Raw genomic sequence first — 18791 nt, 5'->3', positions numbered from 1 at the left:
AGATGGGAAAAAAAGATTGGTGTGATTTTAAAACTGGAGAAAGAAACAGAACTGTTGACACTGTTCTGATAGCTGAAAATGCAAATGATCTGTGAGCTCTAGCAATGAAAGTCAAAGGGCACAATGAAAAAAATCTCTATAATTCAATGCAGAGAAGATCAAATTGATGTCAGCTGCAGCACAAACCTTAGAACTGACAAGATATTGAAAGGGTGGATAGCTTCTGTATTTTGTAATTGACTATTAACAGTAGAGGAATTGGCAGTCACGAAATAAGTTGCAGACTAGTGTTTGGCAGACTATCAGTAAACTCCCTGGAAACGATGTTGGGATGTATTAAGACCCATGAAGTTTAAAATTGTGTAGGCAATGACTTTGCTTGTGATACCTTGTGGAAGCAAGTCGGGACTTTGTAGAAGCAGGAGAGAAGCAGTAACGATGCTTTTGAACTTTGATTATTGGAGAAAGCTCTTGCAAATATCATGGATACCCAAAGAAGACAAACAAATGAATCTTAAAACAATCAGTTTCAGAGCTCATACCCAATTCACAAATGACTATGTTCAAATTATCATATTGCCATTATGTGAAGAAGATCTAGTTGTCTAGAGAATTCTATAGTGCTGGAAAACGCAGAGGGAATGGGGAAAAAAGAGGACAGTCAGTAGCAAAATGGGTGGATTGAGTTGCAGAGGTATAATTGTACTGAAGGGTCATTAGGGAGATCTGAAGGGCCAGATTGGGAACTGATGGAGAAGGCCTATCTATGTGATTGCTAAGAATTGATGCTGGCCTGATAGCATATAATCAAGCATTATTTAAAGTTCTTGCCAGCAATGGTTCTTTCTTTTGTATTGTAAGTTCAGAGCACCGATAATAATCTGACCTTCATTAAGGCTGAAACTGAATAAGATAGTGTTATTGCATATTGTGTTTTAGAACATTTACAACATAGCCTTGGAAATCTGTACTATCCATGATATAGATGCCTTCTGTTAACCTATATTGTATACTCAATTTACTTCCTTCTATTTATATCACAAAATGAACATTTCAACCTATTCTGTGCTTTTCTGCAACTATTGGCTTTCTGTCAATAACAAATATAACAGGCCCAGTAGAGTAAGAATCACATTGCCAAAGAATCGTATTATTTCTTTAATTGTCTAATGTAAGTGGATTAAAGCAGCATTTCCCACACTGATAATTAGTTACAATCCTTATGTGCTAACCTGAAAGCTTTCTTTCAGTTAGAGCTGTATGGGATTGCAGTGTTAATGGATTTGCAGTGAAGTTGTACTTGTAAATTATTTCTCCTTTAGTCCCTTCTGTGCCCCCCCCCCCCCCCATTCAGAGATATTCAGCTCTCTAGAGGAGATTTATGGTTATACAGAGATGCAGGTGGGAAAAAAACTTTTCTGCCATATGTTACTGATTGGCAGAAAGAGAGTATTGGATATATGTACCTTTTAGGTAGGTTGAAGGAGAGAGTTTTGAAAATTCATACTAACAAAATTAGGCTCTATCCTTATTCTTAGAATGCTCTTCTGTAAATTAACAGCGTCCCTTCTTTCTCCTGAGTTTCTTTGAGACAGAATATAATTTAATGAGTTGACTCTTAAATAATTTTTTTCACTGAAAGAAGAAGCATTTTGAATTTTTCACTTTATATTAGAGGACACTACATTTTTATGTCATTTGATTTTGGTTCAGTGTAGTCTTCTTCTTTACAAGTGTGAAGGCATGTTACATGAATGATGACATCTAATCTTCTAATAATTAAATATAATACAGGTTTCTAAAAGCTGCCTTGAAGATGTCCTAGATGAAAGCTAGTTGAGAAGATAATCAAATTGGAAGAAGGCATACCAATGGGGAGTGTCTTTGGTCTTGCACACTTGCTACCTGGACCAATGTTGGTCTGGGAACACTTAAGATGGCGAAGTCTGAAAAATATGAGGCTGAGGGCCTGGTAGATTTCTGTTTTTCTGTTGGCTGGTGTTCCAAATTCATGATTAGATGCAGACTTTGCTTAAGATGATGAAATAAAGTTTCTCAAGGGCTACCCGGAATTCTTGAAGAGAAGATTGTTTTCTTTGAAAAAAAAATCTTGAACAACTTTTAAGCATCATAGGTGATAACTTGGTGACATTAGAAATATGGTCAAAATTCATGGCAGTTCAATTACAGTTGACAAGTATTGGTAAAAAACAATTTTTGTTCGGTCATTGGGAAATTAAAAGAATAATTTTACTGTGATTCTTTCATGTTTAACAAGTGGAACTAAGAGCTATCCAGATATTATTTTTAAGTGAAAAAAGCTCCCAAAGAAGGCAAGCAAAATCTCTCTCTCTCTCTCTCTCTCTCCTCTCTCTCTCTCTCTCTCTCTTCCTCTCTCTCTCCTCTCTCTCTCTCCTCTCTCTCCTCTCTCTCCTCCTCCCTCCCTCCCTCCCTCCCTCCCTCCCTCCCTCCCTCCCTCCCTCTCTCTATGTGAGAGGGATATATATATAGTGTGCCCCTATGGAAAACGTTGCATGGACAAGAATGGTATAAGACCTGTGGCTTGAGAAGGTTTGGAAAAAATGGCTTGGTCCTGTTTTCAAAAAGAAACCACCCCTTCTCATCTGGGACATGTTAGAGTACATGTTGCAGACAATATTTGGCATGGCCAAGTTAAAGGAAGAGAGACATTTAAAAAAACCAAATATAGAGCTGATAGCAAAATGGATGGAAAATATTTCTTTGAATATGGTTCACTGTTCATGTTTCAAGTATGGTATCGACAATGCCCTGGATGGAACAGAAGATGATGCAATGTATGTAGGTGGCAGAGCAGATGAAGGTGAGGATGATAGAGATGATGCTGTATTACAAGGGAAGAATCTGAAAATCTTTTTGAATAAGCAGATGATGAAGATGGGGATTTTTTAAAAAATATTTTGATAATTTTTGTATGGTTTTCCAGCAAATTCTGAAGGACTTCATTTGTTTTATATTTTCTATCAAGAAAGTTTGTTTTCTAAAACAGATTCCATTTTAAATATGACAGTTGGGTAGTTCATGGTAGATGTATTTTGGTTGCAGTTTTGAGGGTCAGTTTATCCTCAGATAGGTTTATCTGTGACGTATATGGTATGAAACACCAAAGGTTTTTGGGGGAAACAATGTGTATATTCTGAGATGTGGTTTTTAATAGAGAATTTACAAATTGTTGCAGAAATAAAATTGAAGAAACTTAAGACAGGAGCAATGAGATAAAAATCTGATACATTAAATTCTCTCTGAACCTATCCAGAAAGAAGACCAAGTGAGTCAGTGAGATGGTCAACGTCTGTGGTTACTGTTTTTCTCTGTAGGTTCTTTCTTCACTCCGTTTTTTTAAGAAGACTGTTAATACTTTATCCTTCCTTTTTTTTTAATGTCTTCCTGCCGAGAAATAAAAGGGGGGGAGAGGAGAATCCTGTAAAATCATTCCTAATATTTTTCTAGTCAGGATATGCAGGTATAGGTTTCAAACACTTGGAATTTTAGGATTTGTTGTTTGATATATTCTATTTCCTATTTTTTGGGACTGGAATGGTAATTTTTTGTGATAAATATTCTCAGGATTGTAGAGATTATAAAGACGTGCTGATTGCTTTATTATGAATCTGACTCAGATCACTATTCGGGCAGAAATTATTTTCTCCCCTTTAGATAAATTATTTTGTGCCGTGTGTATGTGTTTGTGTGTGTATGTGTGTGTACGTACACACACACACACACACACACACTTAATTACTTACTTACTTCATCTCAGTTGCTTTCCAGCTTTCAGTGAAACAAATATCCAGAAAGAGGTTTCACTGCTTCATCTTTGGAAAGAATGGAAAAATAATATAATGTACACAGAAAGTAACAATGTCAGTAGCTTTGTAAACTTAGCGTTTTAATGGAAGGTTGCTAAACGTTTTGGGGAGTTAAATGATGTAACATCCTTTGTATGATATGCCAGCACTGTAAAGGCATTAGCATGGACTAGACCAAATTAAATTTAAGTCAATATATTGAAATGTATTTAATTAGCAGTAAGTGTAGTATGATATCACGCATTCCTGGGATGTCTGAACCTGTACCCTTGTTAAAATTGAATAGGGAGCAGCAGACAGTGTTCCCTCATGGTTTGGTGATGTAAATATAGTAATTAAAGTAAGTGATAATATATCCCATATAGCCAGGGGTGGGTTTCAACCGGTTCGCGGGGACCGCCGCGAACCGGTTGGTCGGCGAACCCGGAAGTAAGTAACTTCCGGGAACGGCGAAGGGCCCACCTGCACACCCACGCTCCTTACCGGTCTTTGAAGGCTTCTGCGCTTTCACGCAGGTGCATGGCACATACAGCGCCTGCGCGAGTCTCCGCAAGCAGCTGGAGCATCGCGCAGGTGCTAAGACGCATGCGCGAACTGCACGCATGCACCAGGACGCCGCCAGCCCCGTTCCAACCGAACCGGTTGGAACGGGATTAGCAACCCACCCCTGCATATAGCTCTTCAAGTTGTAGTATGTATGTATATGAAGAAAGATGATGGAGTTTGGTCACCAAGCATAAACATAACATAGAAAGATAAACACAATTGGAGTAAAACCTGAAAGAAACACTCATGATGCATTGGAAGCTCATTAGTTCTTTATAGTGAGAAAAAGGATCATTTTTCTCTAAATGATTAAAAAAAAAGACTGCTGCAGACTCTCTGATTTGTATTTCTTTTAGTGTGAATTTATAATTTCAGTTTGTGATTTGAAACTGTAATTGTGTTGTAAACCGGAGAGAGACCTAACAGTATAATGCCAGTCTGACAATCCATTCTTTAAGTAGAATAATAGCTGAAATTCTTCATGATTAGAAATACAGTATCAACATAATCGATTTAACAACATTACACCGGAGCTGAAAATAGACTGAAATCCCAAGCCAGGCATCCACCGTGTCTGAGTGAAACATCTTTCATATGGTTCTAAGATGAAATTACTCCTGAATGAATAGCATCTTCATTTATCTTCAAAGCCTCCTCTGTGGTACCAGCGAATGTACTCTTCACACATTCTGCTGCAGGAATTACATTACAGCAGCATTCCAGGGTAGTATAAAACTGATTGTTCTGGAAAATGAACCTGGCTTTGCAATAAATTACATTTGCAGGTACAAAAGAACATGTTACTTTGTTTAAAGTAGTCACAAATACAATTAAACTCTTAATTTATGTTAAACTACAAATGTGACTATTATCATAACTGCATTAGGCATATACTCTATCATTCCAAGAATGATATTGGACCATTTTTATTTATAATTTTAGACAGACGGTGCAATTTACAGCATCTGCCACCGCTTGATAGGAAAACTGGAATATTTTGTGCATTAGTTCATGTTGTATAATTTCCACTTTTTTCCACTTGTCATTTTTTAATGAAAGAAAATGCAGATCCCCTTCAGTGTCTGCATATTGACATTCTCTACAGCCATATTTTAAATATTAATTATTATAATACTACTAGGACTGGCTTTGATTTATTTATAAGATTAATAATATGCAATTCCAGAGAAGCCTTGTTATTACTCAAAATATCTCAGCTTGGAATCTTTCTTCATACTTTATGGAAATCTCCCCTCTTCATGTTGTTTTGTGGGAATTGGTTTATGTAAATTTTGCTTGTCTGGAATGTGTATTCTGTTGTGGTGGAAGAACCTGAAAAATCAAAGCAAAGGGTTTATTAGGGAGCAATGCTTTTATCATTGCTGCCCACTGTTCTTCATTTTCAGGTATAGCCACAAAGCCTATGTTTGGGAAGTAAACCACTCTTGTTTGTTTACAGATCTGACCTGTTTAGGGGTTCAAATACCTTAAGACTTTTGCTTTTTTAGGAGTGAGAAATTTCTAAACAGAGATGTCTTCTAGGGACATCCTTACCCACAGTTTAAGTTCCTAAGTTTCTAGTCCATTAGAAGAGCCAAGATTTATTTTTCAGTCAACTCAGGTCTGTATAATGGAATGATCTCCCCGTAGAGATCCGGACCCTTACTACTCTTCCGGCCTTCGTAAAGCTACGAAGACCTGGCTGTTCCGGCAGGCCTGGGGCTGTTGATTATTATCCAGCCCCACTCTAAGCAGTATGCATGATGTGTAATTTTTAAAAATTGTATTTTATTTTTAATTTTATAGTTGATTAAAGTTAACAGACGGACAAAAGAATGGCATCTTTTTAAAAATGTGAAGTGGGCTATACTTTAATTTGTCGGCTGATCTCCATGAAAAATTGGAATTGTAGCAGAAAGTTTCATCAATTCATTTTAAAACTACAATTATCATTATTGCCAAAACGGAATGTAAAGTTTTTTTTTTTTTTGGATGCAGTTACTTTTTTAGAGAGAGGTTATCACAGTAAAGTACAAGAAAATGGAGATGCTGTATATTTCAGATTGCTTAATTCTCTGTTCATTTATAGTTGTGTCCAGAGTGATGAATTTGTGATAAGTGCAGTGTTAGAAGCTAGCACCTAGAAGTATAGTTCTCCCAGTTATCTGTTTTGGACAATAATTATAAACAAAAGGAATATTTCTTGTGGCTTAAAATTTCAAATATTTTTTAAAAAATGTATTTGTATAATGTGGAAAATTTTAATTTACTCTTCTTTATTTTCAGGCTTTTTTACAAATGTGCAATCTGCCAGTCCAGGTGGTTTGTAGGGCAAATGCAGAATATATGTCCCCATCTGGTAAGTGTACCAATCATTTACACTACACCTCGCTTGGAAACTATGGCAACAGTATCTCATCTTGGAGATCAGTTGGAGTTACTGCACAATGCAGTAGCTTGTTTCTTGTTATGCTACAGATTTTTTTTTCTTGCAAGAAACAGAAATAAATACCTTTTCATCATTAAACTGTATTAAACGGTAGTGTTGTAAGGCCAAGGTAAACATACCGCTAACACTTCTGTGTGTGTTAAATGTGAACTGCCTCGGTCAGGATGGAAGTAGATGGAAGAGGCTGGTTTTAACATTAGATGAGAAGAGATGACCTGTCTTCTTTCTTACATTCTACCTTTGAGCAGCTTTTTCCTTTAATACTCTAACAAAGATTACTTTACAGAATTGAGCTCTCAGAATGATTGAAGAGAGAGGGCCCAGATGGAGGCAACCAATCATTGTATATGTCCTCATGTACCCCTTTCAGGTTTTATAAACAGGTCCTCTTCAACATCCTCTTCTAATTTGGGGCAATTCTATATGCAAATATACGGAGTTGCTGCTGTGATCTCTCATTTGGTCTCATTATGGACGAAAGCATTTTTTTTTGTTCGTCATACATTTGATGCTGATTGTCTATTGAAGGGGGCATGTTCAGAAAGGAGTTTCCCACACTTCATTGCACGTGAAGAGTAGGGCTACCATATCTGGCTTGCAAAATCCAGGCAACCACTGAGTGTCAACAAAGAGATGATGAAAAAATATAACACTTTCCTTCCATCTAGAAGTCACCCAGATCTTTGCAGAGTAAATAAGGTAGCATACCTCCAAATTCACATGCAGACATAACTTTCCTCATTGCAGGAAACAAGATGTGTCTGCAGTGGGCATAGCTGGGCTTGTTAACAGTGAAATCCATGCAGGCTAAAAGATGCTTCGATTGAATATTGTGGGATGGAATTCACTAAGACTTATTCTCCTAAATTTCATCATCTAGGCATGCCCCCTTATGGCCTAGAGAACTATTGGGAATATGTACATTGCTTTCCATGAACATAGCCTGCTAATTAGCCAATAATGTGGTGTGTTCTTATTCCCCATTAGCTGTGGTAAAAGGAAATATCTAAATAAAGCAAAATTCAATGTTAATGAGAATATTCCCCCCCCCCCCCAGTTTTTGAGTTGGCAGGTTGAAAGCATTTCCTGCTGCCTACCGCAAAAGCCTTTTCATCATGCATTATTATATGCATGCTTCCCTATAAATTAGAGCTTGGATAAATGGAGCTTCTGCGAACACAGAAATTGTGGCCCTAATTCTACAAGGTTACAATTCAGAACCACGAATGCATTTTCCTCTTTTTATGAGAGTCCACATTTGAGAACCACTTGCTTGGTGCTACTCCCTTTCTCCATCTGTTAATAAGAGAGCACTTAATCGCACCTTGTGAGAGCACCGATATGCTGACTCTTGCTGTAGGAACACCAAAAGCTCATTCTATATACAGTATAGTAGTTCCCTAGAAGCAAAAGCTTGATTGATAGGACCATAGAGAGGTGTAGAAGTTCAAAAGGCCCTGCATTCCTTTTGCAATGTATGCCAATGTGCAGGGGCTGCTTGCAATTCTTTTTTTGAGTCAGTGTAACTGTCAGTGACCAAGCTCTCTCTCCCCCCCCCGTTTTCTCAGTAAAAGTAAACGCAAGACTAGTCCAAATATTCGTTGGACAGTGTTTAACCTTCACAGTTATTTGTGTAGTCCTTCATTGAAGAGACTGACATTACAGGTAGTTCTTGACCTACCACAGTTCATTTAGTGATTGTTCAAAGTTACAATGGCACTGAAAAAGCGACTTATGACAGTTTTTCACATCCCCATGATCATGTGATCAAAATTCAGAAGTTTGGCAGCTGGTTTATATTAATGGCTGTTGCAGTGTCCCGGGGTCATACTTTTTGCAACCTTCTGGAATGCTCTATCTGACTCAGTTGTTACATCCTCTAACCCTCACACCCTTCAACCTTAAACTGTCCTCTGTGTACCTCGCCCCATTCCTAAGAGGTCCGTGAAGGGGTGCATAAGCACATCCATGTGCCTACCGTCCTTCTGTCCCCATTCATTTGTACTCATTTCCTTTGTTCATGTCCATGTTTATATTTATACCTGTTATCTTGTACATGTTTGACAAACTAAATAAACAAAATAAAATAAAGTCAGTGGGGAACCAGATGCACTTAACAACCAGGTTATTAACTTATCAACTGCAGTGATTCATTTAACAACTGTGGTGAGAAATGTCATATAGTGGGGCAAGTCACTTAACAAGTTCTCATTTAACACATTAATTTTGTGGTCAATTGTAGTCGTAAATTCATGACTACCTATATTTCATAGCAAGAGGTTTTAGGATTATAGCCTTTCAGTTAGGGGTGAAATCCAGCAGGTTCTGACAGGTTTTGGAGAACCGGTAGTGGAAATTTTGAGTAGTTCGGAAAACCGGCAAATGCCACCTCCCCTGCCATGCCCACCAAGCCACGCCCATAAAGCCCACCAAGCCACGCCATGCCCACCAAGCCACACCCATAAAAATTTTGAATTTCACCACTGCTTTCAGTGTCAACAAAGGAACACCAGGCCACTTAGTTCACTGTTTGCTCAATTTCTGATGAGGTGCCATTAAGTTCTGAGCACAGAGTTAGCACAGATAACTATTTTTATTAGAATTATAGTAGGATGTAGTTTTATTATAGGTAAGTCGAATGTCATAAAAAAGTGTGCAAGCTTTTGAATTTTTCAGGACTTTATTGGGATATGGGAAGAAATAGAGAAAGATAAAATTTAGGTTACTGTAGGTGCTTCAGTCTGAAGTTTTCAGTATCTCAAAATGAAAATTTAACATTTCATAGGAAAATCAGTAATGGATATCAGATTATATCTAGTAGTTTTTGAATAAAAAGTAGTAGACACCCGTCTTTCTCCCATTTGGCCCTGAAAAAGTGACTTATGACAGTTTTGAAAATACAAAGACTGGCTGGATCACCAATGCATCTCTTGCCAGAAGTTATCCTGAATGCTGTTCATGGATATTATTTTCTTAAACTCTGTATCTTGTATATTTTACACAATTTCTGTGAAACTGACGCAGTATTATATATATAAGTCCAGCAACTTTAGCATTTACTTTAATATTTGGAACATTTGTTTCAACAATCTTTGATTCAGTGGTGAAATTCATTTTTTTTTACTACTGGTTCTGTGGGCATGGCTTGGTGGGCGTGGCAGGGGAAGGATACTGTAAACTCTCCATTCCCACCTGACTCCAGGGGAAGGATATTGCAAAATCTCCATTCCCACCCGCCAGCCAGAGGTGGTATTTGGCAATTCTCCAAACTATTCAAAATGTCCACTTCCAGTTCTCCAGAACCTGTCAGAACCTGCTAAATTTCACCCTGCTTTGATTTGTTATTAATGTACTGTTTGGAAGCTAGTTGATTTTACAATTGTATCTTTCTGCACCTCTGGAAGAAATATGATAATTTTTGGGGCCAATTGATGGTGCAGATTCATACCAAAACAAAATATACATACTTGTGCATATGTATGCATGTGCAGTAGCCTTTCTGCTAATAATTGGTGCTCAGGGTAGTTATATTCTCGATTATGAATCCTCAAACAAAAGACGATTCTTGTCATTTGGAGGCTTTCGTTTACAAGAGAATCAGACATAACTGTGTAGAAGCTTTTACAAAGAAATGTGACCTGATATAAACTGTCCAACCTCAGTAACTCTTCTGTGTGGATAAGAAGCACTTGTGTGCTACCAGAATTCCCTGGATGCAGATGGTCAGATTTTTAGGAGGAGCTGAGGTCTTGGGTATCACTGAATGACAACCAAGCTGTTGTTTTATTTTCCGTTACTTTTCCCCCGCCCCTAACTACTAATTGTTGCTTTACTCTGTTCTTTCACTATAATTTTGATGATGATGATTGGTCAAAGTTATTTGATTTTTTAAAAAAATAAGGATAGTAGTATTTGGGATTCACAGAGATTTGTATTCAGAAAAGGACCAATTACTTTTGCCTAGAACAAATGCTATCAACCTATGTTTTCATACATCTTTCAAAGATACACAAGCACAAAACTGAAATCTCAGTTTCTCTGGGTCTTTTCATTCTGGTTCATTCTGAATCCTATGTCAGTGATGAATGTTGAAATATACTCTTCTTTTCGCCTGCAGGAAAAGTGCCCTTCATTCATGTAGGAAATCAAGTAGTTTCAGAACTTGGACCCATTGTCCAGTTTGTAAAAGCCAAGGTAATGTGTATATATTTTTTAAAAAGATAAATACCTATTCAGCAGTTGTTTTAATTATTTCTTTATGAAATTATCCTAGTGATTTGATAACCTCATAGCTTTGAAAATTAAATTCTTTATTCTTTCAGAAAACACTGCATTAATAAGCTTTTAAGATGTTATCCAGTTCAGTAGGTTACTTTTCTGCTGAGTGCTTATCTGTGAAAAGACTTGTACATTTCTATCTATTATTATTGGGCTGAACTCTTTTTCTTGTACAAATGTTATTCTGTACAATATTTATCTTTCTCTCTCTATATATGTCCATATTGAAGAAACTCTGTTATTTATCCAGGCAGCACACAAATCTGTATTACCCAAGAATTTCAGAAAGGGGTCCTACAGCCTTGCTCATCCTGATATCTTCTAGCTGTATTTAAGTTGCAGCTCCAATATCTCCCCAGTTAGCACATATGAGATCCTTAAACTGAAAGAAGTTTAAATAATAATTATTGTAAAGTCTCCTTTGAATAGAGTTCAACTGGTGAGGTAATGAGTTTGCTCCTGTAGTTTTCCTTGCAACAATACAGAAGGAGCATGACATTGTCTTTTGGATGTTTTTTAATACTTCCCAATGTAACCTATAGAATTAGCATTTCTTGGTTATTTCCCTCCAAGGACTGACCAGATTCAATCCTGATTGGATCACTTGATTCAGGAAAACAAACTCTTGTGTTGGGCCATCTTCTGAAAATGAAATTTGTGTAATGTAGGTTTCATAATTAGGTCTTCACATTGGTGGGAGAAAGAAATGAATTTTCCCTTTCTTTAGCTCCTTGCATGCTCTGAAAGTATCTTGGGAGTCTGATCAAGTTTCAAGAGAGTAAGGGAGATGGCAAGATATCTGTAAGGAAGAAGGAGTGAAGATATGCTTCTTCCAGTAGGACCTTTCAGCCAAATCCATATTTCTTTTGGATACAGCATTAATTCCATTTTGAAGCAAACGTAACCCAAATATTCTGGGCTTCATACATGGTGATATGCATCATTTGAATATCTAAATATTTTCTGTTGCTTAAATTTCTCATACAATTAGTATGGATATGTGTACGTATAATTTTGATTTTAGGCGAGCAGCTTTTCCTTCCATCCTTTCTATCTTGAAAATTTACTAATTCAAGTGGCCTTAAAAGCCAATTCCATAACTGAACTGATTAATAAATAGATTTCTATTTTTACCCTTTTCTCTAATATTTATCTTCTCAAGAGTTTTTAGTTTATTCTGTAATACAGTACGGTGATGCAATGTTATAATATCAACTTGTTTGTTGATTGTTTTCAGTTGATATACAGTAGATAGAAATTTATAAACTAATTATATGGTAATTAAATGGGGAAAAGCTAGATTGTAGGTTGGCTCCTAACATTTGTCTAGTGTAAACATATTTCTGATTATATATTCAAATACAACAAGGCTTCATCAGTAAATACCTAAAGAATTCTCAGTTGATTCAGCTGAGACATATCCTTTTTAGGTGCACTTTTTTAAAAACCAATTGTAGTGGTTTAGATGTCTCTTTGAAAGGGCTTCCATTTTTCAAATTGTTTCTCTGTATGTCTTGGCTCTATAGGAAGAGGCCTGAGCTGTCCAAAAGCTCTTTGGATCCTGTCCTACATCTAAGATAGGGTAGGCATCACCCCAGTGGTCTCCAGAGGGTTTGGATTGTAACTTTGATCGTTTCAGAACCTTGGCCACGCTTGCTGTGGCTTTTGAAATTAAGATTATTATTTTTTTTTTAAAAAAAAGAAATGCACCACCAAGTTGGCTATTCCCGATTGCTGCATGCTCTGTTTGCTTTCTTGGCTGTTGCCAAGAAATAATGTTGCACTTAGTACTTGGCTTCTGCAAACTACTGCATAGAGAACACTTTGTTTAAATCTTAAAAAATTCCAAATAATCAATATTTATGCTTACTCTTGCTTCTTTCTTTAGTCTTGTAAATCGATACCCATGCATCGTATTTTAATAAGGTATTTACATCACCATAACTCACTTCAGTTTATTTACAAAGATGTATTTATAAAAACCACTCAGCAGAAAAGCAAAAGAAAGGTCTGTAGCTGGAAAGTTCTGTTTACTGATCACTCTGTACTTTTCTATTTAAAAGATTTCAATTCAATATCCCCCACCCCCCCCATCTCCCCAGAGCCTTTAATAGTCTTTGTGGTCTACAAAGCTGCCTCTTATGTGTAATGTTGCAAAGGATTGTTTTGAATGAGAGAAGGGCCTGGACTTCAATAAAGTTTGGAAAGGACCCAAACGGATAATTTTTGCTCTCCTTTCTCTTTCCTTCCTTCTCTCCTGCCTTAGGGCCATTCACTTAGTGATGGGTTGGATGAAGTCCAAAAAGCTGAGATGAAAGCCTACATGGAATTAGTCAATAATATGCTTTTGACAGCGGAGGTATGGCAAAACACTAGTAATTTGTCAGTCTTGGGAAATGAATTATATCGAAGAGGGGGAATAAAATGCTATTTTCTTTGTAACATTGCAAGCCACAGCTACCATTTGTGTATTAAACAAAAAGGTGGACTTACGATTAACAGTGCTTCTCAAAATGCAGCACCCTGTTATGTACACTTTGCAATCCTTTTCAGGTTATTTTTGGTGCACTGAAATACTGCATTTGCTTCATGATAGATCTAGTAGCCGTATTTATGTGTTTTAAATGTTATTAATGGCTTGTTTGGTAGAGCTAGGAGAGAAAGCTGCAAGGAATAAATGACTGTGTAACCTTCTCCATTATGAAGTTTAGTATTCTTTGGTTTCTAGCTATATCTTCAGTGGTGCGATGATGCTACAGTCCAGGAGGTGAGTGATTCTGCAGCATACATCTTAATTAAATTTTAATGAGAAAACACTTTTGCTCACAATTGCAAGTCCCTACTCATAAATGAAACATAGAGGTTTATACCACTAATGATACCAATTTTTTTTTTTTTTGCTTTAATTTTGCTTGCATATACATTTCGGGTTACTCTATGTCATTATTGGATGTGCTGGTTCTAAAGTGAAGAAAAAAAATTAATATCATTTTAAAGGCTTGCTTTTTTTAAGCTGCAAGTTATAAATAATTGCACAGAATCAGGTTCTGAGGCAGAACCACGGCAATAAAATCATTGTTAGACTAGCCTTTTTTAAAAAACAGTTTTGTCAGTTATATAAGAACACAATAATCCTTTTTCCCTCCCTTTAAAGATTACTCATCCAAGATATGGTTCTCCTTATCCTTGGCCTCTGAATCGTATTTTGGCCTATCAGAAGCAATGGGAGGTCCAGCGTAAAATGAAGGCTGTTGGCTGGGGCAATAAGTCACTTGATCAGGTCAGTCATTAGTTTCCAAGTCTGATCCCCAACCCCTTAGAAAATGTAAAATGTAAGGTTTCAGGGAGGCACTGTAAATTAAATATAAATTACAATTTATATTGTTTTATTTGTTCCTAGTACAATTTGATTGCTTATTGGTAACTTATGACTATCACTAAGTGTTGTATTTTATAATTTTTTATGAATGTATTTTGTTTTTCTTTATGTACACTGAGAGCATAAGCACCAAAGACAAATTCCTTGTATGTCCAACCACACTTGGCCAATAAAGAATTCTATTCTTTTCTATTCTATTCTATAAATAAAAATTAGCCTCTGCTGTCTATGATCCGAGTTAATGGTTTTACTGTGTGATATATTTTGATTTGCTAGATACATTTTTTAAATTTGTTTTTATAACATAATATGTTTATAATGAAACAGGACACTTAAATGGCCAGAATATAAACTGTTTAGAACTTTAAAATGTAAGATCAATGTGTTGTAAAAAAAAGGCATCCAATGTAAACCTTTCAATATTTGAGTAATAGGATCATAGTAGTGGGCATTAGATGGTTAGCTATCAGTAGAAGTTAGTGTTAGGTGAAGTTTCCAAATGCTCTCAGGTATGTACATCAGGGTTATATTTTAACAGCAACTATATGAAGTTATTTGTATAGGTTTGTTTCTAGGTTGAATCTAAATACTTGGTCTGGAAATATGTTAAGGACTAATCCTGTTTGATTTTTAACAGGGGCAAATACTGTATTTTTCGGAGTATAAGATGCACCAGAGTATAAGACTCACCAAGCAGCCCCAATTGAGCAAAAAACAGCTCTCCCCAGCCCCCAAGAGCTCTCTGAAAGCCTCCATAAGGCTATGCACTGCCATTTTTGTGAAGAGGGCAGGGTTTCGGGAGGCAAAAAATGCTATATTCAATGTATAAGATGCACCCAGATTTTCAGCCTGTTTTTTGAGGAAAAAAGATGCGTCTAATACTCTGAAAAATACGACACATTGTTGTCGCATTTAAAGCAGGGATGCCAAACTCATGGCCTGTGGGCTAGATGCGTCACGCGCTGGCCATGTCCACTCCCATTTTAGTGAAGAGGAAAAAAGTTGTGATACGTCACGTGACGATGTGATTCCGCGAGTTTGACACCCCTGATTTAAAGGAGAAAGAAGAAAAGATCATATGGGAAGGACAAGAACTGTGTATGACAAATATTGCTAAAAATCTTATGTATGCAATGTATTTTTAACTAAAGCTTTTGTTTCTATAGCACTTCATAAAAAATATTTTCTGCTCTTCTGTGATATCTGTGTTCTTTTTAGGTACTTGAAGATGTAGATCAGTGTTGTCAAGCACTTTCTCAAAGGCTTGGGACACAACTGTATTTCTTCAATAAGAAGTAAGTTGTTTAATTTAAGAGTTTTGCCAAGAAGACATTCTTCAAATGATGGGGAGATGTTTCTCCTGCTGTATTTCTTTTTCCAATAGATGAAATAAAAATCTCTTCTCTTTTCTAACTTTTGGTAAAAAGGGCATCATAGTAGTTGCCTATTGGCCCAGGAGCTAAGAAGCAGGAAATAACTTATTTCTGTGTTTCTTAATTTATGAGCGACGAAATGGCTAGATTACCTCTGGGCAACTTGAGAGAGGCAAGGAGAAACATCTAGGAAGGTTAATGGGATCAAGTTAGAAAGCACTGTGTGAAGAATTTCAGTGAAATGAGTTTCCCAAAAAGTTTTAAACATTTGATTTTTGTCTAAATCTGCAGCACACACTAAAATCTAGGTTAGATTAAAGAAATGCTACCACCGCAGGTTTATTTCCATTCTAAGTTATTCTTTGATTATATCCCTAAATAATATTTTAAAAGTAATATTTACTTCATATTTTCAATGCTTCGATCATTTGAATTGATGCCAATTCCATTCTCTCACAATATCTCATTTGATGGTGTGAGTGTGTGTGTGTGTGAGTGAGAGAGAGAGAGACAAGAGAGAGAGAGAGAAAGAGACTTTTTACATTCACATATATTAACATTAAGCTTGAATGCAGTCTATCTCTTGATGCTCAGATTAAAGGACAGAACTCAAAACAAAAACTCAAGATTATTGCTGTTGTGCAGTGACAGGGTACTTAAGTGCCAAATCTAGTCTTTTTTTTTGCCTTTATTAATGTTCCTGTGGCCCACCAATTTCTTCCTCAATAAGGCAGACATGGCTGTGATTCGATGAAGCATTTGCATGCCTCTTCATCATTGTTGTAGTTTCCAAAGCTTAAATTGGCAACCTTCAGTCATTACCTTAAGGAGAAGAGGTGGAATAAAGGCAGTTGATGGCATTTTCTCCTCAAAATGGAATGATCAAGATAGTATGCCATGGTCTGTATATACAACTGGCACTAATGCCTAATGTGGCTTGCCATGTGTCAGATCCCTAAAAGTGATACTGCCATTCAATTGGGAGGAGGGGAGCCTCGGAGTTAAATCATTAGCTACATCTGAAACAACTGAGTTTTAAAACGTTACAACTGGTTTCCTGTCACTGGGAGACTGAAGGTCCCAACATCTCTGGAGTGATGTTTATGGTAGCCATGTGGGATATATAACTTTGATGTCTAACTAGAGATAGCCATGGGAACATGTGCTTTATTGACTCCCAGGGCAGAAGAGTTAAGGAAGCATCTTCACACTTGTGTATTGGTCAGAATCTGCATTGGACAAAGGGGAGGAGTCATTATCAGCTTAATCCCATTTGCACTGCCTAAAGGTTTTCAGATGCTGCTTTGCTTCTAATGGTTTCCATCCTGCTTGATTAAAGGTTCCTTTTGAAACAATCCGTTTCAAGAATCTTTACTTTCTCAAGTTAGGAGAGGAGCCATTACACCTTGGTTGTGTTCTCTCAACCAACATACTAATTTTCTTTTGTTCATAGGCCAACTGAATTAGATGCTTTGGTATTTGGACACCTGTTCACAATCCTTACTACCCAGTTGATCAGCGATGAACTGTTGGAAAAAGTGAAAGGCTACCGTAACCTCATTGCATTTTGTAAAAGAATAGAACAACACTACTTTGAAGTTAAGACGGCCTAGTCCTTCCTTCTCCAAACTGTCTTTGAGGAACAGAATGCTTTTGATGATAGTAATAGTAAAATTAATATTTTGACTATGCTTGTTTTATTTTAAAAAGATAGTTGCACAGATTTGAAAATTGGGCTTAGCTCTCAAGCTGCGCCAAAACTGTTGTAGCCCAAGAAAATCTGTGATGAATTCAAGAAACCCACTGTATTTAAAGCAAAATTGAGTTTTTCATTATACATGTCTCTGTGCCATTTTAATATTCTTTTGAAGTGACCTCGAAACAATATTGTGTCAAGATGTAAAACAATAAAAGTTTAGACAATTCTATAAGTATTTTTCTTAATATTTTTAACTGCCTATATACATGCTACATTTTTACAATTATTTGCATTACAGCCATTAAACTACTAAATTGGGATTGGTTAAAGGTATCTATGTAAAATGTTTACATAAATAAATTTTGCATTTTTATCCTGCTATTAAATAGAATTCTCTTATCTGGTTATTTAAAATATTAACAGTAAATACCAAGAAAAATCACGCATAATGCAGAACCTCTAAAATGCATTAATTTATAGTAAAATGTAAAAATAATATATAAAAGATGAAATTATTCAGTTTTTTAATCATTCATAATTCTGGAGATCAAGAAAGTCAGTCTAAATAAATCCCCTGTTTTTGAGATGGTTATTTCTCTTTTTTAATTACATGCCTTTGAGTGTTTGCTAGGTCATCTGAAGGTATTTGTCCCACCTTATCTTTTTATACCCTGTGAAGACAGAAATTTGGTAATTAATTTTAAGTTATTAATTAGAACCTGTATTTAAATTATTTTTCAAATACAGCAAAGATGGAACCATCATATTGAATTCAAAATTGACTACTCTTGCTTTTTTTAATCAGTCTTTCCAATTGAAAACAAAGGCTATGAAAAAGGAATATTCTTGCTCTTTAAAATGGTTCCGTTCAGAGAATAAGTGGAAAACCAGTTCTTTGAAGATGGCTTGGCTGTTGCACATGTTTATCTAGGTTCCCATTTACAAAATGATTTTATTCTGAATTATGGAATAAAGGATTATTGTTCTTTGTGATGTCAGTAGCCAAATTTGTTTCCTGCTTGAATCATCAGTAATCTAAATACCAATTTACAAGACAAAATGACTGCAAGTCTTGTTCAGCAGCATCCGGTCAACCTTTTAACTTCTTAAAGCCTGACACCGTGCATTAACTCTGTTTGAAAGTGTCTCTTGGACTATAAATCCCCACTATCTTGAAATGACGTTGCAGGAGGATCTATTATAAGCAAATAAAGTGTGC

At 36.3% G+C, this 18791-nt stretch overlaps 1 protein-coding gene across 2 annotated transcripts; it reads left to right on the top strand.

Annotated features, from left to right (window-relative positions):
• Positions 1 to 6654: 6654 nt before the first annotated feature.
• LOC116513336 (metaxin-2) lies at positions 6655 to 18565 on the top strand. 2 transcript variants are annotated; one of them, XM_032224360.1, is made up of 7 exons: positions 6655 to 6753; positions 10961 to 11037; positions 13388 to 13480; positions 13850 to 13888; positions 14276 to 14401; positions 15719 to 15795; positions 17327 to 18565. In XM_032224360.1, the coding sequence occupies exons 1-7, from the start codon at positions 6693 to 6695 to the stop codon at positions 17484 to 17486; spliced, it is 633 nt and encodes a 210-aa protein (XP_032080251.1). In that variant the 5' UTR covers positions 6655 to 6692; the 3' UTR covers positions 17487 to 18565. The 2 variants fall into 2 exon arrangements, with proteins under 2 accessions (XP_032080251.1, XP_032080257.1); XM_032224366.1 differs by lacking the exon at positions 13388 to 13480.
• Positions 18566 to 18791: the final 226 nt, after the last annotated feature.

Source organism: Thamnophis elegans, chromosome 1 (assembly GCF_009769535.1).
Source record: "Thamnophis elegans isolate rThaEle1 chromosome 1, rThaEle1.pri, whole genome shotgun sequence".
Classification (NCBI taxonomy): domain Eukaryota; kingdom Metazoa; phylum Chordata; class Lepidosauria; order Squamata; family Colubridae; genus Thamnophis; species Thamnophis elegans.
The sequence above is the reverse complement of the archived record's forward strand: the minus strand, read 5'-3'. Positions and strand labels throughout refer to the sequence as shown.

Coding starts and splice junctions, on each gene's coding strand:
- LOC116513336 (XM_032224360.1), top strand. CDS start 6,693: ATGTGCAATCTGCCAGTCCAGGTGGTTTGTAGGGCAAATGCAGAATAT. Junction 13,889..14,275: donor ATGATGCTACAGTCCAGGAG/GTGAGTGATTCT, acceptor CTCCCTTTAAAG/ATTACTCATCCAAGATATGG. Junction 14,402..15,718: donor GCAATAAGTCACTTGATCAG/GTCAGTCATTAG, acceptor TGTTCTTTTTAG/GTACTTGAAGATGTAGATCA.